The 27,527-nt window shown below is 36.6% G+C and overlaps 1 protein-coding gene across 2 annotated transcripts; it reads left to right on the plus strand.

Moving 5' to 3' along the window:
- The first annotated feature begins 1,168 nt into the window (after positions 1–1,168).
- Positions 1,169–26,496, plus strand: LOC109191881 (DNA-directed RNA polymerase III subunit 1-like). 2 transcript variants are annotated; one of them, XM_019342553.1, is made up of 29 exons: positions 1,169–1,271; positions 1,451–1,616; positions 1,730–1,859; positions 2,730–2,879; positions 3,923–4,100; positions 4,639–4,802; positions 6,010–6,169; positions 6,748–6,857; positions 7,825–8,040; positions 8,113–8,261; positions 8,351–8,492; positions 8,562–8,702; positions 9,143–9,331; positions 9,486–9,687; positions 10,518–10,611; positions 11,468–11,702; positions 12,795–12,986; positions 14,650–14,748; positions 14,899–15,102; positions 15,186–15,464; positions 22,225–22,372; positions 22,500–22,651; positions 23,694–23,849; positions 23,926–24,039; positions 24,155–24,237; positions 25,228–25,432; positions 25,527–25,729; positions 25,852–25,994; positions 26,177–26,496. In XM_019342553.1, the coding sequence occupies exons 2-28, from the start codon at positions 1,543–1,545 to the stop codon at positions 25,913–25,915; spliced, it is 4,233 nt and encodes a 1,410-aa protein (XP_019198098.1). In that variant the 5' UTR covers positions 1,169–1,271; positions 1,451–1,542; the 3' UTR covers positions 25,916–25,994; positions 26,177–26,496. The 2 variants fall into 2 exon arrangements, with proteins under 2 accessions (XP_019198098.1, XP_019198099.1); XM_019342554.1 differs by having other exon boundaries at positions 6,010–6,122; positions 6,758–6,857.
- Positions 26,497–27,527: the final 1,031 nt, after the last annotated feature.

Genomic DNA, 27,527 nt, shown 5'->3' on the forward strand with positions numbered 1-27,527 from the left:
ATTATAGTTCATCGATTCTGGAATTATAGTTCATCGATTCTGAAATTTTAGTTCATATGTTGTTGAGAATCGAACCTGATTTTTTTTTTTTAAGGGGAGATGCGCGTTTTTAATAAAACGACGTCGTTTTTGCATCCGTATGCACCATGCATGGTGCATACGGATGCACAACATAATTTGCCCACTTTTAAAAACGCGGCATTCCAGTTTTTTGCGTCATTCCAGTGCACAGGAAAAACGCGGCATTCCAGTTTTTTTAAAAAAATTGATTTTGTCTCACCGTTAACAACATTATTCGTTTGTGGCATTATGAATGTACAGTTATAGAATTATGAATGTAAGTTATGAAATTATGAACACAGAGCTCTGACATTATGAACTTACAATTATGAACATATAGTGATAAGATTATGAACATAGAGCTCTAAAATTGTGAACATAGAGCTTCAAAAATTATGAAAGTACAGTTAAGGAATTATGAATGTACAGTTAGAGAATTATAAATGTACAGTTAGAGAATTATGAATGTATAGTTATAGAATTATGAATGTACAGTTATAGAATTATGAACACAGAGCTCTGACATTATGAACTTACAATATGAACATATAGTGATAAAATTATGAACATAGAGCTCTAAAATTGTGAACATAGAGCTTCGAAAATTATGAATTTACAGTTATTGAATTATGAATGTACAGTTACAGAATTATGAATGTACAATTATGGAAGTATGAATGTACATTTATGAATTATGAACACATAGCTCTGACATTATGAATTTACAATTATGAACATATACTCCTATAACGAAGCGATCTGAAATTAAAAAAAAAAAAAGTGAAAGATAACGGTGCCACTAACGGTACCGTTATCGTGTCCACAATGCATACTGGACACGGTCCATAGCATAAGGATTGCACTTTTGACCTTCAAAAGTCAAAACAAAAATGCTAGGGTTGCATGGACCTTAGCCTGCAGGCCTTGCGGATTGGCCCGCAAAAACCCGCTAGAAATTAGGTCCACGGTGGGCGCGGGCCTAAATGGGGTGAGCGGCCCGCTTTGACAGTGAATGGTAATGCTAGGAGGTATACCGGTTGATCTTTGCAAGACTATAAAAGCCATTCTGGTTCATTATCGATTTCTAGTAGGAACAGCAGATACAATTCGTTTTGTTTTGCCCTTGCTACATAAGGCGTAAGTATTAGTGGAGCGGCAAGGAAGCTAGCAGTCTGAGGAGAAGAAATTCGACTATGCAATTAGTGTATCTGGTAGATTTGAAACTAAGTGTTCTATTAATTAAGTAAATATAATTCAGTGTAAATGCAATCTTATTTTCAATCGATTTTATCCATTGAACCTTCTTTGATCAATTTAAAGTAGTGTTTTGGTGCAATGATGTTGGACTGTTTCCTTGAAAAATTATAACTGCATTGCTGCTTATCCTTAGGCTGAACCCTAAGGACAATATACAGGTGATCAACTTTTCAGAGTAGAGGTACCTCCCCACAAACGAGTTGGTTGAGGTTAGCAGTGGTCAAGATGATGATGAGGAAAAGAGAAGAAATGCAGTTCACCAAGCAGCCTTATATTGAAGATGTGGGCCCTCGGAAAATGTGTGCTTTCTGCTCTTCTCAATTTGAGCATGTTCTTTTTTCCCTTCTTTTTTAGTGTCTTTTAAGTTGAGTTTAATCTATATATTTATCCTAATTTCATTGGCATTTTACAGAAAAAGTATTCAGTTTTCAACTTTTTCTAGTTCTGAAGTAATGAAATCAGCTGAAGTGGAAGTCTATCGTGGAGTTTACTATGATGCTTCCAAGAATCCTATTCCCAATGGCCTATTAGACCCTCGCATGGTAATGCTTTCTTTTGTGATAAGTATAGGAATGCATTGTGTAAGTTTGAATTATGGGAAGTAAGCTTCAAAACAAAACTATTAGCATTTGTTTCGATTAAAAGCTTTTTACAATTTGACTTGGATGCATTATTAAAAAGTCCTCAATGCAACTTTTTAAGATTGATAGCTAATGGAGCCAATTGTTTTCCTTATATAAAATAATAAATTGTTAAGTCCTATTCATTATAACTGTTGTGGGTTTCTTCAATTTGTACTTCATCTTCTATCGACCTCCATAGCTGTTTGTATTCTTTATTTATTGCTTTGATGAGACATGGAGTTCTCTATGATTTGTAAAATGGTAGGTAGTAGATTTAGAGCCATACACTGACTGGGCAGATTTTTGGGGACAAAGTAAAACATGAATGTAGGTGGGCACATGAAGGCCGAGTAAACTTGGAGTGCTAATATTTGATTAAGAGGATGGATGATAATAAAGATTGTAGTGAAATATGACTGGGTTCAGTTGGCATTCCTTTTGATTCATTAGCATGAAATGCTTGAATAAATCTTTTATTTTTTTGTAAAATTATGTTCTTAACCATTTTTGACATTACTGATCTTAATCTATATCACTTTACCTGCATTTTACACCATCTCTATATTCATTTTGAGAAGTGAATAAGAATAAATTTATGGTATTCGTCATAGATCATTGGAATGGAAACAAATTTGACAAACTGACAGTGGAAACAATGGTTAAATGTTTTAGAATGACTGCCTCTCATTTATGTCCATTATATCTTGCCTACCATTGTTTGGGCAGAGCAAGTCTTGCAAACCACTTGATTATAGATAACTCACAGAACTTTGGGTTTCGCTGTTTCAGGGCCCTCCAAACAAGACCAAATCTTGTGCCACATGCAATGGAGATTTCAAAGAATGTCCTGGTCACTATGGATACTTGAATCTTGCTTTACCAGTTTTTAATGTTGGATATCTACCCATCATTATCGACATCTTGAAATGCATTTGCAAGGTACTTGGTTATGGAGCACTAGTTCTGGTGTTATTGTCCAAAGGAAATTTTACAGTTTTTGATGTTCGGTGCAGGCAGTTTTATTAAAACTGAACTACCCATTAACCCATGAATATTAAAATTATGGTTCAAACCTTTGGGTTGGATAAAAAGTTTAAAAACTGCTGGTGTTATATAACTTTTGCAGTTTACCTGTGGGTCAAATGGGTGGATTGCATAGTTGGTATTTGACAAAAAGTGAACCATTTTTCTCTTTAACTGCAGTTCAGTCTGGTTTTAATAACATTGGATTTAGGAGTGCTCAATTGTAAATTCCCATTATGTGTATTCCTTTCTCTCTTTATTTATTTAGTTGTTGGTATATGTCTGGAAATTATTCAACATTTTCTGATGTATGAATTAGATTCTATTGTATTAGTAACGTCTGATTTTCCAGATTTAAAGTCCCATTGAAGTGCTATCTCAATCTTTATTTAGGGTTTGAAACTTAGATGTGTGTGTGTGTATACATACACAAAGAGAGACATGTATATTAAGCACACAGCTCTTTATTCATGAGCTTCATGGTTCTTATTTATATCATCTTAAAGACCCCATAGATTAGAGAATATACGGCACAATATGTTGAATGTGACTTGTAGGAATGCAGTTGCAATATTTAAGAATAATTCAGGAAGCCACGATTCGTGATTTGTTTGTGTCGGAGGGTGTCAACTTTCAGGAAGAGGAATACATGTTATCTATTGAGTTTGTTTAATTGGGATAACTATTTAAAAGAGAGTAGGATATTAATGAGGAGGTTGAACATGATTAACAGTTGGTGAATGATCATGGTTGGAACTATGCTACTAAAGAGTTTGAAGATTAACTACTATTTTTATGGCTGTTTTCATTTTTGTGCTATGAATCTCAAACAAACATCAGGGTAGACTCTCTTTCATGATGCTTTATCTGATGCAAGAGAAAATGGTTTGCAAATTTTTACAACTTGATCTCTGACTTCAAATTGTCTTACATTCATTCTTCCCATTTTATTTTTACAGGGTTGTTCCCGCATTCTTCTTGGTGAAAAAGAACGTCTAGACTTCCTAAGAAAGATGAGAAATACAAAGTTGGAGCATTTGAAAAAGAATGAGTTGTTCAAAAGAGTTGTGAAAAGGTGCACTGCCATGACAAGTGGTCGCAAGGCAGTGATTTGTTCCAGATGTGGATGCGTAAATGGTTTATTAACTTCTCTGTGCCTCTATGACTATGTGGTGGATAGAATTATTTTCCTATTACACCTGCTCACACACACAATAAAGAATCTGCAAATCCTCCAATTCCATGAGCCTTAATTCATGATTTTCTTTGCCTATTCTTTTCTGTAGAGTAATTTTTTGTCAATATAAAGGCTAAGATCGTTTACTTAGATGAAACTTCAACAATAACTTTACCAAGGTGTTTAGGCTGTAAAGGGAGAATATCAAACCAAATGAAAAAGTGAAATGTAATTTTTGGAATTTATGCTTTTGTATCCTTGACGTCAAAGACATGTAATATTGAAGTTGGTCCCACTTCCAACTTTCACTTTTTTGTGATTTCATTGTTGGACCCATTTTGTAGCTTCATTATTAGTCGAGTGATGTTAGCCATAACAAAGTATTTGATAATCAAAATGGAATGAAATAAAATTTAGATATGTTTACCTTTTCAAGAAGTATTGTTGACTTTTTGAATGAGCTGTTATTGAGTCAAGTGTAATGATTATCTATTCTAGGAATGGTGAAAAAGGGTCCTTTGAAGATCATCCATGAATATGGAAGTCAGTTTTTAGATGAGTGCCATAATGCTGTTTCTAACAAAGTCAAGGGATCTATTACTGTGCCTCCAGAACTTGACTCGAAGACAGTTCACGCCCTCTTCAAGAAAATGATAGATGAGGTAGTGCTTTGTTTATATCAATAGTTACATAGTAAAATCACACATGTTCCTTTCATTTTCTACTTCTCATTTACAAATTTTATTTTTAATTACTACCCGTGAAGTGTGAACACCTAAAGGATGGTTTGTTTTAATCTGTTTTAAGAACTTCTAGAAAATTGTGCATGTATCATTTGAAGATGAATGCTTATGGTTAGTGCAAAATGCCAAAATTTGTGCAGTAGGGTGCATGAACTAGGAAGGGAAGTATTATTAAGCAGTGAACTGGGAATTAAGGAAGAGAATGGAATAATATTGAAGAGACAGTCTTCTAGGGTTAATTGGAATCCAAGAACACTCAAAAAGTTAATAAAAGTGTCATGATAATCTAATTCTATGCTACATGCACCCAGATTTGCACTCACTATTGACATGGCGGGACAGGATTTGTTGCATGAACTTCTATGCCATGTAACCAATCTTGTCTTCCCATGTTAACATTGAGTGTGAATCTCAGTAGAAGTTTCATTTTCCAATGATCAAAATCTCCCTAGCGATACCTGGCTTGAATTGAGTTTAGTAATTTAATATTAAAAATTTCATCTGAATAAATTGTTTAGATAGGCATTTACTTGTTTCTTTTGTATTTTTTAAAGTAAATTTTCATTCACAAAAATGCCTCCAATCTAGATTGCTATACAAAAATTTTCTTCTACCTTCTCTTGAGTTAAATAACCTTGTTTTCTGTTCGGTTTGTTCCAAAATAGTATCCACATTTTGCGAAATAAAGTTTAACATTTTTTTTTTTGAAAGATAAAGTTTAACATTTCATTACACTGAAGTTGTAAGACAAAAGTTTGAGTTTGCTGGTGTTACCCTTCCTTGTTTTCAATCCTTTAGAAGATTTTTAAGTGTGGACCAGAAATTTCTTGCCTTTAAGGTTTAGCTCTAGCGTGTATTTCCCTTTCCTGAACAGTGAACATCCTTTAGGCCTTTACACTTTTCAATCCATTAAATGAAAATGAAGTGTGGGCCAACAATTTTTTACACATGGTTAAGCAACAGCTAATTTAAACTACATTTCAGAAGTTGAATTCTGACATGAACTTATCACATAAAAATAAAATAACATTGGACATTTGATTTAGGTCACAGTTAGTATTATGTCTGTAGGCTCTTCCTCTCTGTTTCCACATTCTAATTCCTCCTATTTCCTTCTGATGTGCAGGACTGTGAGTTGCTTTATCTTAGTGACAAACCAGAAAAACTCCTTGTCACAAGTATCCCTGTGCCACCAATAGCAATACGCCCTTCTGTCTTTGTGGATGGTGGAATGCAGAGGTATGTCTGGCTCAAGTGTAATTGTGTGCATTATTCAGGATTTGGCCTTTGTTGTCATGCGACTCTGGTTGAGGGAATAAATGCCTCATGTAATCATGCCAAAGCATTATGTAAGGGTATATAAATTAATTTCTGCATTGCAACAACTACTAGATATAAAAATCTTGGAGCAAATGCTGTTGACTCTTCTTTAAGTTTTCTACAAATTTTGTTAAGTCAACATACATTGTCGGAATGTTATTTTAGACTAGGTGGAAACTTTTGCGGAAGTCATAAGTCATCAGAATCACCTTTAAATACAATAACATAATAGACTAATGCTACTGGTAAGAGAGATAGGTAAGAAAATATTTCTTTTGCAAATTTTGTTCCAGTACCAGGCAGTAGGCAGGCACTGGTCTGTGCATTTCTGAACCTCACATCTTTTTTGTCAATACACTAAACTATTGGCTTCTTATACCAGTAAAAGATGGACTATCCAGCAATCATGATTGTCTTGGGTTTTTTTTTTTTGTTTTTGTGTTTTTTTGTTTTTTTTTAAAACATTCTTTAGCATTAAAATGTGCTATTGCTATACTACATTTTATTCCTTCGCATTACATGGTTAGTTGAGATCCTGGGTATTTTTGTTGCAGTAATGAGAATGACATCACAGAGAGGCTGAAGCGCATTATCCAAGCAAATTCAAGTCTTCGACAAGAAATTTCCGATACAACTCTTCCAGCTAGAAGTCTGGTATGATATTATTTTGATGAGCTCTTCTCATATTCTCACAGTAGGTGTACTAGAACAAGAGAATCTTTGCTACATTTTAGTAGATGAATCTCTCAACTATCTATTCAAGCATATTGTGAGACCATGGATATTTTGTATCATTTTATATTTAATATGGATTGAGTTAATGGACTGCAATCACTGCATTCTTTGTACAAATTTGAGAAATTCATAAGCAAATGAAAGACTTTGGACACAGTCCTTCTAAACATATGGGATTGTTAGTGTGGAAAGTAACAAATGGTGTTTAAAGGGTTATTGACTCTGTGCAAAGATTGGAGTATAGTTGAATATATTATTTTATTTTTAATTCAGAGACATGCATGTAGACAGTATGGGATTTATTGGACTGTAGAAGCTTCTCTCAGATTTGACCTTTTTATAAAGCACTTGTAGCACCATCTTGGTGAGTTGGTGTAAATAAGATACTTAAATCTAAAAGAAAAAAATTGTATACAATGTGTTCATGTTGGATTGGTGTGCTCCTATATAGTTTCTGTAGTTAAATCAGAGTATGAAGTTTTAGTTAATGGATCTGCTAGTCCATGTTTTCTGATCTTTTAGGGGGCATTTGGTTCAGGTAATTTGAGATTACCAAGGTAATGTTATGTTGGGATGTTACATAAGTACATAACAGGTGTTGTTTGGTTCATGTTATGTGATAATCCAAGGGAATCTGATATGCCTACCACATCAGCCTTTTCCCTTCTCTTGATGGAATGTGATTCCCTTTGTTTTCTTAAGTTATCTAAGATTATCTTGCACTATAGCTAATCTTTTCATTTTTGTCATTAATAAAAACCAAGCCATGCATCTCCATGACAATTGACAAATAGAGTTTCTTTGTATCCAGGTGGAGACATTATTTTATTATTTTATTTTATTCTTTTGCTCCTTTAGCCCTATTTAAGTTTTAAAATTGTGTCAGGCTAGCTGGGTTGATCTCCAAATGGAAGTTGCACAGTACATAAATAGTGATGTACGTGGATTGCCACCACAAATGCAAGCTTCCAGGCCACTGAGTGGCTTTGTTCAGCGCCTCAAAGGAAAGCAAGGTCGTTTCCGTGGAAATCTGTCAGGCAAGCGTGTTGAATATACTGGACGCACTGTTATTTCACCTGATCCAAATCTTAAAATCACTGAGGTATTGTGTTTTACCATGGTTTTACCACTCTGTTCAACAAAAAGAAATAGAAAATGATGATAGAATTTGCAGGTAGCAATTCCTATCTTAATGGCTCGAATTTTAACATTTCCTGAGCGTGTTTCACGACACAACATAGAGAAGTTGAGGCAATGTGTTCGCAATGGGCCCAACAAATACCCTGGTGCGAAGTATATCAAGCATCCTGATGGTACCGAGATGTAAGTAGGATTGTAAATTCCAATTTCTTCTCCATCCTATTTGTATATGATGATTTTTAAATTTTTTTGGTTCATTTGCAATTTTGCAGTTCGTTAATGTACTCTAGTAGAAAGCGTCATGCTGATGAATTGAAATATGGCTACATAGTTGATCGTCATTTGGAAGATGGAGATGCTGTTCTATTTAATAGACAACCAAGTTTACATCGAATGTCTATCATGTGCCATCGGGTGAGTGATTACTCAAAAAATTGTTTTAGTGTCTAATTATGTTGATATTAACATTTTCTTTGGGTGTAGGCAAGGATTATGCCATGGCGCACATTGAGATTTAATGAATCTGTTTGCAATCCCTACAATGCTGATTTTGATGGTGATGAGATGAATATGCATGTACCACAAACAGTAGAGGCTCGCACAGAGGCTCTTTTGTTGATGGGGGTAAAATGTTCAGTCAATCAGTGTTCAGTACATTCTTATGTGGCTACAGATATATGTTTTGGTGTCCGCTGTTTGATCAAATAGTTTCAGTCTCCTTTTCTCAGCCCTGGCTAATATTGCAATGGTTTCCATACCTTATGGGAAGAGTTGATTTGTTCTTTGTCATAAGTTTTTCTTGTTTGTGTTTTATTTGCCAAGTATTTTGTGAACTGTTCAATTGCCTTCATTTGGATAAACTCATAACCTTTATATCCAATATATTTTTGGATTCCAATTTCCAATACTGCTTTACATGTTATTTTAATCAGCATGAGATCATGAAACTAGTTATATATGTCACTCTTCAATATGAAATAGACCAACAGGAAAATTGTTAAATATGGCAACATTATCTCCTAATACTCTGCCATTGTTTTAACATACTGCTGATGGTAATGCAGGTCCAAAACAATTTATGCACCCCAAAGAATGGAGAAATCTTGGTTGCTTCTACACAGGATTTTCTAACATCTTCATTTCTCATTACAAGGAAGGACACATTTTATGATCGTGCTTCGTTTTCACTTATGTGTTCATACATGGGCGATGCGATGGATCACATTGATTTGCCAACTCCAGCTTTAATTAAGGTTGGTTCATGAACTCCATAATTCTTGTTTGATCAAGTTTCTAGAATGAAATGCATTTCTATATTATTGCTCTCTTCCTTATCCCATTCTTAGGGGTTAATTTGTTTTCAAATTTAGAAAAAAGACAATAAAATTAGTTTTGTTGCTTTTGCAGCCAGTTGAGCTTTGGACTGGAAAACAGTTATTTGGTGTGCTTCTACGTCCATATAGTAAAATGAGAGTCTACTTAACCCTTACTCTTAAGGAGAAGTGTTACCCGAAAAAAGGAGATCTAGAAACAATGTGCCCAAGTGATGGGTTTGTTTACTTCCGCAACAGTGAGCTGATAAGTGGGCAACTTGGAAAGGCCACACTAGGTGAATTTCTAACTTTTTATTCTATACTAATCTTATATTACTTTTTTGGGTTAATGGTGTCCTTTTTTTTTTTCATGCATTCAAGTTTGTATTCATTACTGTTTATGATATTGAATATTGCTCATTTATATTTTTTCTTCTTCCACTGGAAGCTTATAGTTTCACCAAGTATTGTTTTATCTTCAATGCCAATATATCTTCTTCATCTTCTCTTCATCCCTTTATATATATATATACTATTGTTTTTAACATTAAGTTATTTGTTGTTCTGTATAAATAGTTTCTACTGATCTTGATTTTTTCTTTATCTGACTTAACAATTTTTTTTAAACCAAGTAATTTTATGCATGGCTATTGAAAATTTTATTCTAAATAATAATTTGTATTGATTACTACAGATTCACATTTGTTTGTTCTCTATTTTATCCCAATGCAACTGTATTTTGTTTCCTAATTCTCAAGCTTTAAAAGTTCTAAATACACATCATGATTTATAGGAAATGCTATCTAGATACTGGATAATTATCTAAATATGGCAGATGTTGACCACAATTATGTTGGTCTGAAATTTTGTATGTCACCATTTTACTTTTTACTTCATTTTGAAGTAAGGAGTTAAGTCATAGGTAAAGCCCATTGCATAATTGTGGTCAGTGCTGTAAGCACCAGCTTATTGTGTTTATGAAAAATAAAAATGAGAATTAGTCTTAATGACCATTTATGTCAACAATATCGAGAAGGTAGTCATTGAAATGTTCATTATTCTAGTTGTTAAATAGGGAAAAAATTAACTTAAACTATGAATGTGTATTTTGTGAAATGGGCAATAGGAAATGGAAACAAGGATGGACTTTATTCTGTGCTGCTAAGGGACTATAACACACATGGTGCTGCAATATGTATGAATCGGCTTGCAAAGTTGAGGTATGTTTATGGCATTTCTAACAGCATCTCAGCGTTTTCCTTGCATATTTGCACATCTATACATGTCCTTTTGATGAGATTTGTTTCCTATGCACTTCATATCTTTTCTTTTTTCTCATTGCAAGTTTTGTCACGGATTTTTCATTCTAAATTTGTGTCGTTTCATTCTTTTGTAGTCCACCAAACTTGCTTCAACACATAGTGTTGGATTCTTTTGCTCATCCGTATTTATTTGGCCCCTGCATTACTTAAGTGTATTTATTTGAACCATTTTTTCTTCTGCTAAACCACCAGATGATATAACTGTCACCTTCAATCGGTTTGTTTTAGTCAAATGGTCATTAAATGTATTCAATTAAAGTTGTTTAATAAGTCGTGATAAAGGTCAACTCACAACTCTATATAGTTTCTTGTCATTTGGACGTAACCTGTCTAATTACTCCATATTCTTATCTTTGCTATTGTACATTTGAGCACACTAAATAGTTGTTTCTCACTGAAACTGTTTTGCAGTTATCACCAACTATTTCTTTTCATGTTAGTATTTAAGTTAGATAATAATTAAGGTAAAAAGAGTGGTTACTTTTTCCAAACTAGAGCAGACTCTTTTTCAGGATGGCTGAAATTTAGGAAGTATTGATTATGAGACCTGGGTTATGTGTGAAATTTCACTTCATGATATAAATTTAATGATGGATGGATAGAGTTTGATATGCGTTTTCTGTTAAGTAGTTTTTTTTTTTTTTTTTAATGGTACTTGTTCAATCGTTACTTTGATTTCATTATATCTTGCTATATTCAATTAACTGAAAAGGTTATTTATCTTCGCACAATTCCTGCTGTTGCATTATGACAGTGCTCGTTGGATAGGGAATCATGGATTTTCAATTGGCATAGATGATGTGCAACCAAGAAAGGAGTTAGTTGAAAAGAAGACAATGGAAATAGAGAAGGGGTATGGGACATGTGAAACGTATATAGCTTCATTTAACAAGGGGGAACTTGAGCTACAACCTGGATGTGATGCTGCACAGACACTTGAAGCCAATATAACAAAGGAACTGAATGGTATCCGAGTGAAAACTGGGCGAGTAAGATCTTTTTGCAATCATTTTGTCTGTGCTTTGATGGAACCATCCTCATCCTAACTACTGTAGAAAGAAAGAGAATGCACAGTGGCCATTTATAAGTTATATTATAACTATTCAAAGCTACTGATCCTGCCATTAACATGGCATTATTTTTCCTTTAGCTTTCTGGTTTAACCTTTAGTCACCTGGATAACATTTCAAAGTTTTAGACTCAGCTTTTCCCAGTTAGATCTGTGTCCATTTAATGACAACATAATTTGCTATTTAGAACTACAGATCCTATTGATAGGTACAGTAACAGCTAGGGCATTGGAATGGAACCTTTTGGGTATCTAGTACACAATATAGTTGTATACTTGCATCTAGAAGATTAATTACATTATTATCTGATCTGAAAATATTAGATCACTGTTAAATTGAGCCTAAAATTATGGCAATTGAAAAATAACATAAATTTAGGTCTAGCTTGTCAGACTTATTGTTATCATGTGTGTTAATATATAACCGTATTCTTATAAACTAAGATTGGGCTAAGGTCATCAATTGGGCTAGTCTAACCCATTGCCTCAAATTAATATGTAAACGTGGTAGTTTTTTAAAATTCATTTACTGGGTTAGATAAATATGTGAGGTTGAAGTTCATAGGTAAGAAGATGGTAAATTACCAGTGAAATTTCGAATACATTTGTATTTGAAATTTTAGAAAACATGAAAAAGTGTTTTCCAAATTCCTTTGTTATGTTGGAAGACCATTTTTTAAATTTCCATTTCCTAATTCTGAAAATTGTTGATTTTGAACCAAATAAAATTCTGTATTCCATTTTTCCAAGAAAAAAAAAGATGGAAAAATTTCCGTTTACTAAATACACTCTAATATTTTCTAATTTGTAATGAAAATTTCAAAATATTAAATATAATTTCTCAAATTTGAGGTTGGGCAACTGGTAATTTGGCGCTGCTTCTCTCTATTCTAAAAGTTCAACCTTTTAAAAGGCAAAGACTCTATAAGCCAAATAGTGTGTATATGTTTTCTGAGTTTGCTTGTGTTATGAGGAAATAGGTATAGTAGCCTTTTAAACCCTTTTTGTGCAGGTGTGCACTGATACACTACATTGGAGGAATAGCCCCTTAATTATGTATCAATGTGGTTCAAAAGGCTCAGATCTCAATATTAGTCAGATGGTTGCATGTGTCGGCCAGCAATCTGTTGGGGGTTGTCGTGCTCCAAATGGATTCATGGATCGGAGTCTTCCTCATTTTCCTATAAAATCAAAATTTCCAGCGGTAAGTTCTTTACGTTTTTTTAAAAATGTTATATTGGCTTTCTAAATGGTAGACTGTCAAATCCTAATTCTGGTACTATGTTTAACTAGAACACCATATCAACTTGGTGCTTGTTATTTTCATGTTGGTACCAAAAATAAAGATCGAGTTAAAGTGAGCTCTTTTGTTGCTAGCAAAGTCAGGGTTGATCCTGATTGTTACTGAATAGTTGAATGGACAACCGCAATTTCAAAAGTTGATTGCTTGTGGGTATATTAGAGTTTAATTCGGATTTCGAGTGTGAAAAAAAAGATGAACATATATGTAAATTTCTCATTTCTGCTTATAATATTTAAATTAAGGGATTCAGGGCGCAGTGGATGGCGAATAACCACCACCAAACAGTGAAGCAAAAGTTAAGATATGAAAACCAGAGAAAGAATGAACATATTGATCAGTGTTATCAAGGTGTCGCCTAGTCGACGCCTAGGCGTCCGGTCGGTCGAGACCGAACGCCTAATGGGCTCGCCTCGCCTAAGTGCAGAATACAACCCAAAACTCCATAAAACATACATGGGTTGAACCTACACACTAAGGCGAGTTGACCGGTGTAATTTTCAGCCGGAGAAGTTGCCGGAATCTGCCTCACGCGCCGGCACGTGGCGTCGGAGCGGCGGCGCGTGGTGGCTCTGATGGCGGCGCGGTTAAAGCTCCGGCGTCGTCCTCCTGTTCTGAGCAAAGCCCACTACCTCACTCTAGCATGTTATCGATAAATACTAGACTTCTCACCACCCTAGGAAAAACTATTCATCTTCTCAAGAAGACTTGAAGTAAATAGGGTTATAAAAAGACTTCCCAAGACAGATATTTTCAATAGACAATAAATACTTGACTTCTCACTATCCTAGGAAAGATTATTCATCTACTTAAGTAAATAAGTCAGCAAAAAGGCTGCCCAAGACAAGATATTTTCAATATATATATACTTTCTTATTTATTTAATACTCATCGCCTAGGCGGTCGCCTAGTCGACTAGTCGACTAGGCAGTCGGTGGCATCTCGCCTAGAAAGTCCGCCTTGATAACCTTGATATTGATTATATTAATAATGTTATAATACATTATACATACGTCCTGAGATTCTGAGAATGATACACTTTTTTTTTTAATTTTTTTATATGAATATATTATGAGCTATATATAGGTGAAAGGTTAAAGTGGATAGATAGGTGAGGGTCGAAGTTCAAAGGTTGCACTTGTGATACAAAGCTATTGTGGATTTAATGTGGTAGGTTTTACTGGGTACAGAATATGATCTTGGACTTATCATTAGATCAACACATGGTCTTTCATCATCTTTTTCTTTATCCAAAAGAGTTAATTGCTTGGATTGCAATTTGAGTTGAGAGGATTTGCTTTTGACATTCTGCTGTTTTTTTTTACCTTAAATTTGAGGATGCCAGCCTGCACTGAGAATTTAGTTCATTTAAATGGAAACACTGAATAGGCTTCAAACCCTCCTAAATTATTTGATCTGAATTCATTTAATATGATCATGTTTATCTTTCTTTTTGTTATGTACTTATGTGAAGATTAAGCTGAATGTACATAACAATGTATAGTCTAACATCAATTACATATGATAGTTTTAGTTCTGAATTTTATCCATATGATTGTACATTCAGGCTAAAGGATTCGTCGCCAGTTCATTTTATGATGGTTTAAGTGCTACTGAGTTTTTTTTCCACACTATGGGTGGAAGAGAAGGCCTTGTAGACACAGCGGTAATGCTTTTAATCATTGTCTTATTTCAGTAGTTAATGATGCTAATTTGTATTAATCTCATTTAAAAAAAAAAATTGACGGATTATGTTTTACCCTACTAAACATCTAGCCCGATATTTAATCATTTTCAAACTTTCTTATTTATACAGGTTAAAACTGCTGACACAGGGTATATGTCTCGGAGGCTTATGAAGGCTCTGGAGGATCTTTCAATTTTGTACGACAGAACCGTGCGAAATGCAAGTTCATGCATAGTACAATTTGAGTATGGTGATGATGGTATGGACCCTGCACAGATGGAAGAGAAAAAAGGGCATCCTCTGAACTTTAATAGATTATTTATGAAAGTTAAGGTAGAAGCTTCAATTTTTATGATCTCTTCTCAATTACATATATTTCCAGGTTGAGTGCAATCTTGATTCATTTATTTTGACAGGCAACATGTCCTCCCGGAGAGGAAAAGAGTCTGTCATCATCAGAAATCCAACAGGTGATGCATAAAAGGCTTTCAGAACATGATATGACTCCAGATGGGGGGTGCTCAAATGCCTTCTGCAAATCATTAGAAGAATTCATTGAAAACAACTGTGTAGCAAGCTTAGAGAAAACACGGAAAGATCTGAAACTTGATGGGGAACATAATGCAGGGGAGGATCTTGATGCTCTTGAAAGTATCACTTTAAATATATCAGGTGTAACAAGAAAGCAACTACAGGTATATTTTTCACCAATATACCATGTTTGTTAGTGTTATAAACTAAGATTGGGCTAGGGTCACTCAACTGGGCTATAATGCATGTGGGCCAAATCACACTAAAAGATTGAATCCAACCAATTAGCTAGTCTAACCCATGGCCTTATGAACCCATATGTTCTCTCTTATTTTATCAATGTCGGACTCTTACAGTTAGCATAATGTGTATTATATATTTTCAAAGATAGCCCCTAGCTTTAATGCATTTGAAGTTGAATGATGATCATTATCCTTTAGGTTTGTCAAAGTTGCTTTCTGTTAGAGATAAGAACAAAGGTATGCTTTATTTGACTGAAACTTAAGAAAAAAAAAGAACAGGAAGTCCTAAGACCTTCCCCACAAGAGTATTAAGCTCTTGCCCAGCTACTTAGAGCTTCAAAGACTAAGATAAAGGATTTGATGATCTGCTCTCTTCTAGAGATTCTTATTTATAGTGCTAGAAAATAAATAACTATAGAAAGGAGATGATTGCTGAGATGATTGTTGAGATGATTATGCCTCTCATTATTTGTCAAAACCCTTGAGTTAAGCTTTCCCTTATATATCCTGATTTGCCTGATTTGCATCCTTCCCTTTTCTGCGTGAGTAAACTATCCATCCTTTTGGATGCGTATCATTGCCACCCACCAAAGAAACAACCTTGTCCTCAAGGTTGGAGTGAGGAAACTGACCGTTGAAGTCAGATACGTCCATCCAAGTAGCATCGTCTGTAGGGCGGCCTTCCCATTGCACCAAGACCTGGTGCACCCCATTCTGTTGCCGAGCATTCAAGATGTCTTGAGGGGCAAAACCTGGTTCGGTAACTGCCATGTCTTTAGGGAGGTCAGTGACTGCAGTATGATTTCCTGTGACCCTTCTTAGTTGTGACACATGAAAGATTGGGTGGACTTTTGCAGCAGCTGGCAGTGCTAATTTGTAGGAAACTGCACTAAATTTCTGGAGAATTGTAAATGGTCCGTAGAACCGGGGAGCCAACTTTTTTTGGTTAATGCGATGGTGGATTGTGGATTGACGGTGCGGTCGAAGCTTCAACAAAACTTTGTCCCCTTCAGAAAATTGGAGCTCACGGCGTTTGGCATTTGCAGCTTTGGTCATCTTATTCTGAGCTTTCTCTAAATGGTAGCGCAACTGTCTCAACATTTCATTCCTATCATTGTGCTCCTCGGCAACTGCTTCAACTTTGAATTCCCCCGGTAAATACTGCTTCAAGGTTGGCGGGGGCCTTCCATAGACAACCTGAAATGGGGTAATTCCAGCGGCACTTTGAAAAGAAGTGTTGTACCAATATTCAGCCCAATGGAGGAAGCGTCCCCATTGCTTTGGTTGTTCAGAAGTCATACATCGCAAATACTGCTCCAGGCATCGATTGAGGACTTCTGATTGGCCGTCCGTTTGAGGGTGGTAGGCAGTGCTCAAACGCAACTTGGTGCCCCATTTGTCAAAAAATTCTGTCCAGAAAGTACTCAGAAAAGTTGGGTCTCGATCACTTACTATTGATCTCGGTACTCCATGTAAGCGAACTATCTCCTTTGCAAAAATTCCAACCAGAGACTTGGCAGTAAATGGGTGTTTTAGCCCTATAAAATGGGCGTATTTGGTGAAACGGTCTATGACCACCCATATACAATCAAACCCGCAGGAACGTGGGAGGCCGGTGATAAAATCCATTGCAATGTCTTCCCAAACAGTCATTGGTATAGGCAGAGGTTGGAGTAAACCTGCTGGTGCCATTGTGTCATACTTATTCTTTTGACACACTAGGCATTCGGCTACGAATTGTTGCGTTCGCTTCATCATTCCTTTCCAGTAAATGCTAGCAGCAAGCCTGCGGTAAGTGCGATAAGCCCCGGAATGTCCGCCCATTGGCGTCGAATGAAATTCCTCCAAGAGTCGAGGAATCCAAGATGACGTGGTTGGTAGAACAATGCGTCCTTTATAATATAAGCACTCTTGAAGCAGTTGAAAAGGAGGCCGGCTGTTTGGGTCATGACGTAGTGCTTGAACAATAGAGCTTAGTTCGGGGTCAGTAGAAATGGATGTAGCCAATTCTGTCCAATCGATCCAAATGGGCAGTGATATAGCTGATAGATCCAGTTCTTCATTCTGTCGGGACAAGGCATCAGCTATATTATTTATCCTCCCTGGCTTGTACTCGACTTCGAAGTCATACCCCATGAGCTTGGCCACCCAGTTTTGTTGAGAAGGTGTGGTGATGCGTTGTTGTAACAAGTGGCGGAGGCTGCGATGGTCCGTCCGCACTGTAAATCGACGCCCCACGAGATACGGCCTCCAATGTTGAATTGCTAGAACTAGGGCCATCAGTTCCTTTTCATAAGTAGATTTAGCCAATGTCTGACCCGAGAGCCCCTTGCTAAAATAAGCTATAGGCTGTTGTCCTTGGTGCAATACTGCGCCAATCCCGGTTCCGGAGGCGTCACATTCAATGATGAATGGTCGTGAAAAATCTGGTGTGACCAAAACTGGAGAAGTGGTTACAGTTGTCTTGAGTGCCTCAAAAGCCTTGTCTGCAGCCTCGGTCCAAGCAAATTTGTCCCCAGCGTCCTTCTTTAAAAGGGTCGTGAGAGGTTGTGCTATCTTCCCATAGTCTTTAATGAACCTTCGGTAATATCCTGTGAGGCCTAGGAAACCCCGAACAGCCTTGATGGACCTTGGGACAGGCCAACGAATAATACTTGAGACTTTAGAGGGATCCATTGCTACCCCAAATTGAGAAACAACATGGCCTAAGTATTCAACAGCAGCTTGGCTGCTGAATTGGCATTTTTTTCCATTAGCGGTCAGTTGGTGAACATCCAGAGTTCTCAAGGCCACTTCTAAGTGTTGCAGATGGTCTTCCCAAGTCAAACTATACACAAGAATATCATCGAAGAAAACCAGTATGAATTTGCGAAGGTATGGCCGGAAAATGTCATTCATGATCGCTTGAAAGGTGGCCGATGCATTAGTTAGGCCAAACGGCATTACTAAGAACTCGTAGTGCCCAGAGTGTGTGCGGAACGCTGTTTTAGCCACGTCACTGGGAGCCACCCGAATTTGATGATACCCTGAGCGAAGATCAATCTTTGAAAAATATCTTGCACCATACAACTCATCCAGCATCTCCTGTATAACTGGGATGGGGTATTTATCTGGCACCGTGACTTTGTTAAGTTCACGATAGTCGACACAGAATCGCCAACTCCCATCCTTTTTTTTGACCAGTAAAACCGGGCTCGAAAATGGGGACGAGCTAGGCTGAATGATCCCCGCAGTGAGCATGTCACCCACTAATCTTTCAATTTCATTTTTCTGATTATGGCCATAACGGTAAGGTTTAACGCTTACTGGAGAAGAACCCGTTTGCAAGGTAATCTGGTGGTCATTCGCTCGGGAAGGAGGCAGCCCTTTTGGTTCGCTGAAAATATGTTGGTGCTGCTGTAGTAGTTTCTGCAACTGAGTTTGTTGGACTGCAGAAATAGTCTGGGCACCATGAATATTTGGTGATAGAGAGAGCTCCCACAATAACCAGCAGTTTGCAGTGTCTGTATCCAAAGAATTGAGGGAAATAGGCAGTCTAGCCAGAGATGGGTCGCCAACTAATTGTACCGGTGTATCGCCAATAGTAAATCCCATTGTCAGCTTTGCCCAATTTGCCTTAACATCCCCTAGTGTCTCTAACCAAGCTATGCCGAGAATCAAGTCAACTCCACCCAAGGGAAACACAAAACAATCGATCGGCATTGCAATGGGGCCCAAATCAACATGTAGTTGAGAATATTTACCGTCTGATTCAGCGCGACGACCATCCCCCAATCGGACTCCAAAGGTCGTGGTTGGTTCCAGTGGATGTTGCAGAAAGGTGGTCAAGCGACGAGAGATGAAATTATGACTTGCACCACTGTCTACCATTATAAGAATATCAAGACCTGCAATTTGGCCCTGAAACTTCATAGTCTTAGGACCATCAATCCCTCCCATGGCAGTTAATGGAAGGTCTAACAAGGAAAGCTGCGCAACTTCTGTTGTGGGGTCTCCGTCCAAAAATTGATCAATATCACCATCATTGATTTCACCTCCACCGTCTTCATCTTCACCTGCGATTAATGTTCTGAGTGATTTATTCGGGCATACATGTAATGGGCTGTAGGGTTGTTGACAGCGGAAACAGAGTCCCTTCGCTCTCATGTCTAAATATTCTCTATTTGAATAACGTCGTGCCGGAGCTGGTGATGATGTCGAACCAGAGCTGCGTGTAGAACCAGTAGCCTGTGGTTTGTGGAATGAAGTTTGCGTTTCAGAGGGAGGTATTTGGCTATTAGTAAAATATTGAGAGTGGGCCGACATGGGTTTGGGCTGTGAATGTTTTAAATAGGAATTTGCCTGGTAGCTTTGCCCATGACTTTTGGACCCAGTAGTTGCAGAACTCTTCTGGAACGATCGTTCTTCTTCATTCACGCTGCGGCTAGGGAATCGACCGGTAGAAACAAAGTCAATCTCTCGTTCTACCGCGCGAGCCACCCGCATCGCCGTTCGAAGGTCCATCACGTCATTCGGTCGAAGTCGCACCCGTATCGCCGGTTTCAGCCCATTGAGAAAGAGTCCCAGTTGAATGTGAGTCGCAAGTCCTGTGGTTTGGGCAATCCGAGTTCGAAACTTAGCGATATACTCATCGACTGTTCCGATCTGGCGAAGAGCCGCAAGCTGCTCGAACAGTGGCCCCGGTAGGTCTTCACCGAACTCTTCTAACAGGTCTTGAGTAAACTGAGACCATGTTAGAGTAGGATTTTGTTGTTGTAGCCACCGTAGCCAGTGTAGAGCCGGTCCTTGCATACTGATAAAGGCTGTCGGAACCTTTAGATCTTCCCGGGTGTGATGTATGGCGAAATATTGCTCCACTCTAGCCAACCACCCGATCAGGTCGACACCATCAAATGCAGGAAGTTCCAATCTTCCTGTGGGCAGTGTGGTGTTGTCTGGAGGAGCCAATCGTTCTGACGAGGGGTTGGAATCAATTGTTGGGACTGCTACCGATGACGCACTGGCATCTCCCAGCCCTTTGCTTTGGATGGAGAGAGCGAGGAGGTCGGACATCCTAGCCACAGAAGCTTCTACGGCTGCAAATCGATCGGTCAGTGTAGTGAATTCAGTACGCAGTGCATCCTGGTTCTTCTCTAACGTCTCTATGCGGGAATCACGTGTGTTCGCCATTCAACGGCAGGTCGGACCAATTTGTTAGAGATAAGAACAAAGGTATGCTTTATTTGACTGAAACTTAAGAAAAAAAAAGAACAGGAAGTCCTAAGACCTTCCCCACAAGAGTATTAAGCTCTTGCCCAGCTACTTAGAGCTTCAAAGACTAAGATAAAGGATTTGATGATCTGCTCTCTTCTAGAGATTCTTATTTATAGTGCTAGAAAATAAATAACTATAGAAAGGAGATGATTGCTGAGATGATTGTTGAGATGATTATGCCTCTCATTATTTGTCAAAACCCTTGAGTTAAGCTTTCCCTTATATATCCTGATTTACCTGATTTGCATCCTTCCCTTTTCTGCGTGAGTAAACTATCCATCCTTTTGGATGCGTATCACTTTCATACTTCAAACATAAATTCCATGTGGTTGTAGATTTTTTGCCTAGCTAGGTGATGTACATAATATAATTATTTGCTCAATAACATTATTTTTTGATGGGGCACTTTTGGCTGCCTTCTGCATTTTCAGTGCATGCATCTGAGCTTAATACACCTGTTTTTAGACAGGAGATATTTGTGTCAGGAAAAGATATTTAGTCATTGGACATTGTTATTGGTACTACTACACATTAATACGTCTTATGAAATTAGATTTAGTGTCTTTGGTGTATAATTTATATGGAGTAATTAAGAGTGAAGCATTCGCTCACATATTAGTTAAAAAAAATAACATAGTAGCTTGCATTCTAATGCGTGGTCAATTTTTACATTCACGAGACACTTCCCTTTGTTTGTGTCAAAAAGGTTTTATTTTGAACTTTTAATTTCATTATTTGACTCTACATTGATATTGCAATTTGAGGCAATTTGGTACATTATCCACTAGAGTGAATGTTCATTAGTATGTGGTTCATTGCCTTTAAAAAAAATTCTGTCAATTTTGTGTTCTTTGCGTTTCAAGTATTCTTCCCTTCTGCAAATAATAGTCATCAAGGCTAGAGATCGAAAATAGGTACTAATTTTCTGTGATCTTCCCTCGAAATATGTAGAGAACTCCTTAAAGGACTTAAGTAACCAGAAGAGATTGGAAATCTAAGACTAGTTGTGATATTATTCTTTTAGTCATATGTAACAACGATGGACTCAAAAAAAGTAGAATCAAGACTCTTCAGGAACCTATGAAACAAATAAGAAGCATATTATTCTTATTATTACTTTTGAACATTATGCCTTTTGAATTTATCAATTATATGCCCTAATGCTTATGAAATCTACCTGCTGACGATCTGGAATTCTGCCTTCTGGATTTTGGGTCGAAAGTATCATGTAAGGTTATCTGGACTTGAATAATACATTTTGTTCTGTATCCTGTGTCCAAAGAATTATGCTTGTAGATATTGGTGCTTGCTGTTATCTGCTAATCTATTTTTGTATAGCTGTAACAAGGTCACTGTTTTATGTGTTGCTTGCTATGAGGCAATATGCCCTGATTCTCAAAAACAGCTTGATGTGTTTGCAATGCCATAGGTTTTCCTAGAGACCTGCATCTCTCGTTATCATGCAAAGAAATTGGAAGACGGAACTTCAATCGGTGCAATAGGAGCTCAGAGTATTGGAGAACCAGGGACGCAGATGACATTAAAAACTTTCCACTTTGCTGGTGTTGCAAGCATGAGTATCCTTGTTTCAATTGGTGTTGGGTTTTGCTCCAATTTATTTGGTTTCTTGGCCCACTGAATCGTTATTAGCAGTCATGATTGTATTTTTTTTTTCTTTAGAATGTTTCTTTAACACCTTTTCAGATGTTACACTTGGTGTTCCTCGCATAAAAGAAATTATAAATGGAGCCAAAAAGATCAGCACACCTATTATTAAAGCAAAACTTTCATGTGATGATAATGTAGCTTTTGGTAGAATGGTAAAGGGTCGTATCGAAAAAACTCTTCTTGGTCAGGTAGTCATCTTATTCTCCATCTTTTAAATAATATTAACTATGCAACAGTGCAGCTATTGATTCTCTAACTACTTATTGGTATTATCAACAGCCTTAGTAAAGTTATTTTATCATTAGAGACACTCTATGCTTTTTTGTTAGTTTTGTTCCCTGGTGATGTTTTAAGATAATAATTTAGGCTCTTTACCATAAAACACACAACACCAAGAAACAATAATGTTAAACTTCCATAGAATGGTTTTCTAAAATTCTGTTTCTGGTGTGTGTCGTTGTATAATCTCGATCCCCCCTTCCTCTAGTTGGTAATGAAAATAACATTAACTTATCTAGTCTTAATGTGTTTTATTCCATTGTTAGTTTGTTCAGACTCCTTAACAATATTTTGTCTATGTTACTGCATAGACCCTCTTTCTTTATTATTATTATTATTATTTTTTTTTTTTTTTCCATGAGAAGATTTCCAACTAGGGGTGTAAACGAGCCGAGTCGAGCTCGTTAATGGAGGTTCGACTCGAGTTCGAGCTCGAGCTCGATCGAGCTTGAGAACTGATGCTCGAGTTCGAGCTTGGTAATTTTCGGGCTGCTCGATTATTCGAGTTCGAACTCGAGCTCGATCTTGAGCTCGAGTTCGAGCTCGATTTTGACATTGAATTTGACCTATTTAATACTTTTGATTTAAAATTCAAACTACTTTGTTTTATCCATACATAAATAATAAAAAATCTTTTAGGGATTTTGAGTTTAAAATTTTAATTTCTAATTATTATTTTTATATATTATTTATATTATATATTATGTATTATATATATTATATATTATATGGCTCGCGAGCGGCTCGACGAGCCACGAGCCTAGAATATCTAGGCTCGGCTCGAGCTCAATTACTAAACGAGCCGCTCGAGATCGATTTTGACCGAACTCGAGCCGAGCTTTGACCGAGCCGCTCGCGAGCTACTCGGCTCATTTACACTCCTAATTCCAACCACCTAGCTAGTATGTTGGTTATTACTAAGCTGATCTGTTACTTCATTTTTGTTTGTAGGTTGCCAAGAGTATTAAGATAGTGATGGCTGCGAGAGTAGCATCCATAGTTATAGTGCTTGATAAGGAAGCAATTCAAACTTCATTTCTTTCCATAGATGCTTATATTGTTAAGGAATCAATTTTGCAGACTAAAAAAATGAAGTTGAAGGAACAGGTAGGATATGCTTTCATTTAAGTTTCTTCTATTCATCTTGTGACAGCTCAATGTTAAAATATGCATTTTCCTTCAGCACATCAAGGTTTTAGATCCTAGAAAGCTGGAAGTTATCCCTCATGTTGATCGAAGTAAACTTCATTTTGAACTCCACCGTCTCAAAAATAAGCTTCCTGGGGTTGTTGTGAAGGTAGGTAATTCAATGGCACAATTTGAATTTTCATAAATTTTTATTTTATAGTGACTGGTTTCTTTATCTGCTCAATTGTGTGGATTCACAACAGTTATTTTATTTTCCTCACCAGGGTATCGACACTGTTGAACGTGCTGTGATCAACAAAAAAGAAAAGGGAAAGAATGCGGGGAAGTACAACTTGCTTGTGGAAGGGTATTGTCAATTTACCTTTTCTAGTGAAACTTTCAAATTACAAGCAATTGTTATATTATCTGATGTACTTTGTCGTGTGTTTAATCTTTGCTTAGAAAAGAACCTCTCTAGTGTTTCTTACAGAGTCTATTTCATACATGCAAATCACTTGATTAACATCTTTCCAAGGATAACTGAATGACAGTTTTGCATTCTGTATCTTCTATTCTATGAACACGATTCTTTTCTGTTCTGCTTTGGCCTGCTTGATTGGGATTATAGTATTTGAAAAAAGTTTGGATTTCCAAAGTGATTCAACCTAAACCAAGTTTCTTAACTTTGCTATATTCTAATAAACCTTCTTTTATCTGCTTGTCACTTCATGTTTCCATGCAAATTACAGTAAGCATTCTGAAGAAATTAACCTCAGTGAACCCTTTTGAGGTGGTTTGGTTAATCAAGAATATGACTGAAACCATGATTTGCCTCTCTAGCTTAACTGTTTAGCAATTAGATTCCCAAGTCGGGGTACATTGGCTAATGCTTTATATATAGTACAGAAGCTGCACATATAGGGATGATGATTATTATGGAAGATGCTACATAATATATATTCAAGTGCATCCACTTGTTCCTGTGAGTCCCGTGAGACTCTTCGGAAATGCACAGAAGCTACTGCATGAATGCACACAGGGTAGCCTGTGTGCATTCGTGTAGTAGCTTTTGTGTATTTATGAAGAGTCTCACGGGATTCACGGGAAGAGGTGGTCTCATTTGATTATTACTCTCTCTCTCTCTCTCTCTCTCTCTATATATATATATATATATATATATATATATATATATATATATATATATGGTTTTCATTTTGGGAGATTGCTTTGAAACAAAATTTGGTTCAAGTATCTATTAGGCAGTTAAAAGGCAGAGAAAGAGTATCTGGCCACTAATATGAATGTTACTTCTCATGATAAAAGTTAGTTTCCCCTAATATTTAGTCATGTTTTGTAGGACTGGTCTTCTAGCTGTTATGGGCACAGCTGGAGTTTATGGATATAACACAAAAAGCAATCACATCATGGAAGTGAATCAAGTACTTGGAATTGAAGCCGCAAGAAATCGTATAATTAAAGAGATTAGGTATACCATGTCAAGCCATGGAATGACTATAGATTTACGTCACATGATGCTTCTAGCAGATCTAATGACTTCTAAGGTAGGGATACCAGAAACTTGAATACTTTTCAGTGTTTCTCCCGTTTAACATAACAAGGGTTCTTGCAATTCATTCATAACTCTTAACGTTTCAGGGTGAAGTATTAGGAATTACTAGATTTGGTATTCAGAAGATGAAAGACAGTGTATTGACATTAGCCTCCTTTGAGAAGACTGCTGATCACCTTTTCAATGCTTCTGTAAGTGGGCGGGACGACAAAATTGAAGGAGTCGGTGAATGCATCATTATGGGCATACCAATGCAGATGGGCACGGGGATGTTTAAAGTTATGCAAAGGTAAGTGTTTGGCATCTATGGTTGTAAACACAAATGGATCGATTTATCCATTCTAACATAGTAACATTCATCAGTTATGTTTTTTCTTTATCAAAATTTATAAATGTTTCTCCTTTCTGCAGCAACACTTCTCATCCAGTTGAGCTGAATTATGGAAAAGAATCAATTATCCCCAGAGACGACTAGGAACCAATTTTCACCATGATTTAACTCTTCAAAAGGTCGTCTTCAAAATGACAAAGGAAGGGTTTATGTTTGCGTAAAGGTAAAACCAACTTTTCCATGTTCCTATTGATGCTGAAATTTGCTTGCATTATGGTTTTCAACAATCAGAATATTTTAGAACATGAATGTGAACGGATACTACTGCATTGTTATATCAGATTGTCTCTAGTCTCAATATGTGACGTATAAGTGACACGATTCCACTGTTTTCATACTAAACAGAAATCAACAGAGAAAGAGAATGGATGTGAGGCAGTAAAGTGCTCGCTCATCAGGATGGTACAGCAACGAAAAATATGGCCGAACACTGCTCTCTTCTGCTCGCTATGCTCTCTTCTGCTCGCTATGTGGATAACATTCAAAAAGGGATACGCGAAGGTTGGCTCCCAATTTTGCATCCAAAATGTTGCTCAGTTTTAGTGCATAGCCTAACCGTTTTAACTTGCACATAACCATTTTGCAGAGTAGTTTGGTACAGTTGAAAAAATAGTGGAGTAAGTGCACTTATATTTTTTGTTCAAGGGGTAAAGGAGGAATTTTTTTGCAGCTTTATTTCCATTTTCCAGCCTTTTACTTCAAAGTTACTCAAATCAAAAGCATTTCAATAACTCTTGTATGACTTATTAGTAACCTAGGTCTCGTATAAGGAACTTGAAATTTAATCACAGTTAAGGAGTTACTTGAAATTTTTAGCATGTAAAAATTATTTCGTAACGTTTGGAATAATTTAGTCAAGAATTATATGTCCTAACAACCTATGAAAATTCTATTATATATATCAATCATCAACATTTATCCTCTATCCTCTTATTAAATATAATATAATATAATCTATAAATTTATTATATTAGCTTTGTAAAGAATTGTAGATCAAAATTTATTATATTAATATGGGAAAAAGGTCAAATAAGTTCATAAACATTACTTGAAAAGTCAACCTCTAAACTCTAAAAAAGTGTAATTACACTCTTTAAAATGTCATATTAAGACAATTAGGTCCAAGAACAGGTAAATCATAAATGACCTGCAATTGCAGGCCATTTTTATTCCAGCAAAAATTTGACGACTGGCGATAGCCGGACCGTTGTTAGTCGCCATTTCCAGTGGAACTGTTCGCCTTCTGCCAGGGAAGGTGACCACTGGGCGCCTTCTCTCAATGAGAAGAGAAGGCGACCAGTTGGTGGTTTTCTACAGGGAAGTCGGCCAATTGGTCGCCTTCAGCCAGAAAAGGAGGCTAGTCCTTTATATCGATTGGAAAAGAAAATGATAATTAATACTTAATTAAAAAATGACACGGAATATATTACTAGAAATATTTTTAAAAAAAATTATTATTAATAAGTAACTAATTAATATGTAGAGTTAATTATCAAATTACCGATTTGGTCCCTCGAGTATGAGGATTTCATCACTTTGATCCTTGACTTTCAAAATTGTCCAATTGCATCATCGACTATGGAAACGTTAACCAAAATGTCCTCAATCTGTTTTACTGTCAAAATGCAAGGTTAAAATAGGAAGTTCCAAGGAAAATAAAACTGGAAAAGTGTAAAGAAGAAGATAACATGTCAGC

Source organism: Ipomoea nil, unplaced genomic scaffold (genome assembly GCF_001879475.1).
Source record: "Ipomoea nil cultivar Tokyo-kokei standard unplaced genomic scaffold, Asagao_1.1 scaffold1721, whole genome shotgun sequence".
NCBI lineage: Eukaryota > Viridiplantae > Streptophyta > Magnoliopsida > Solanales > Convolvulaceae > Ipomoea > Ipomoea nil.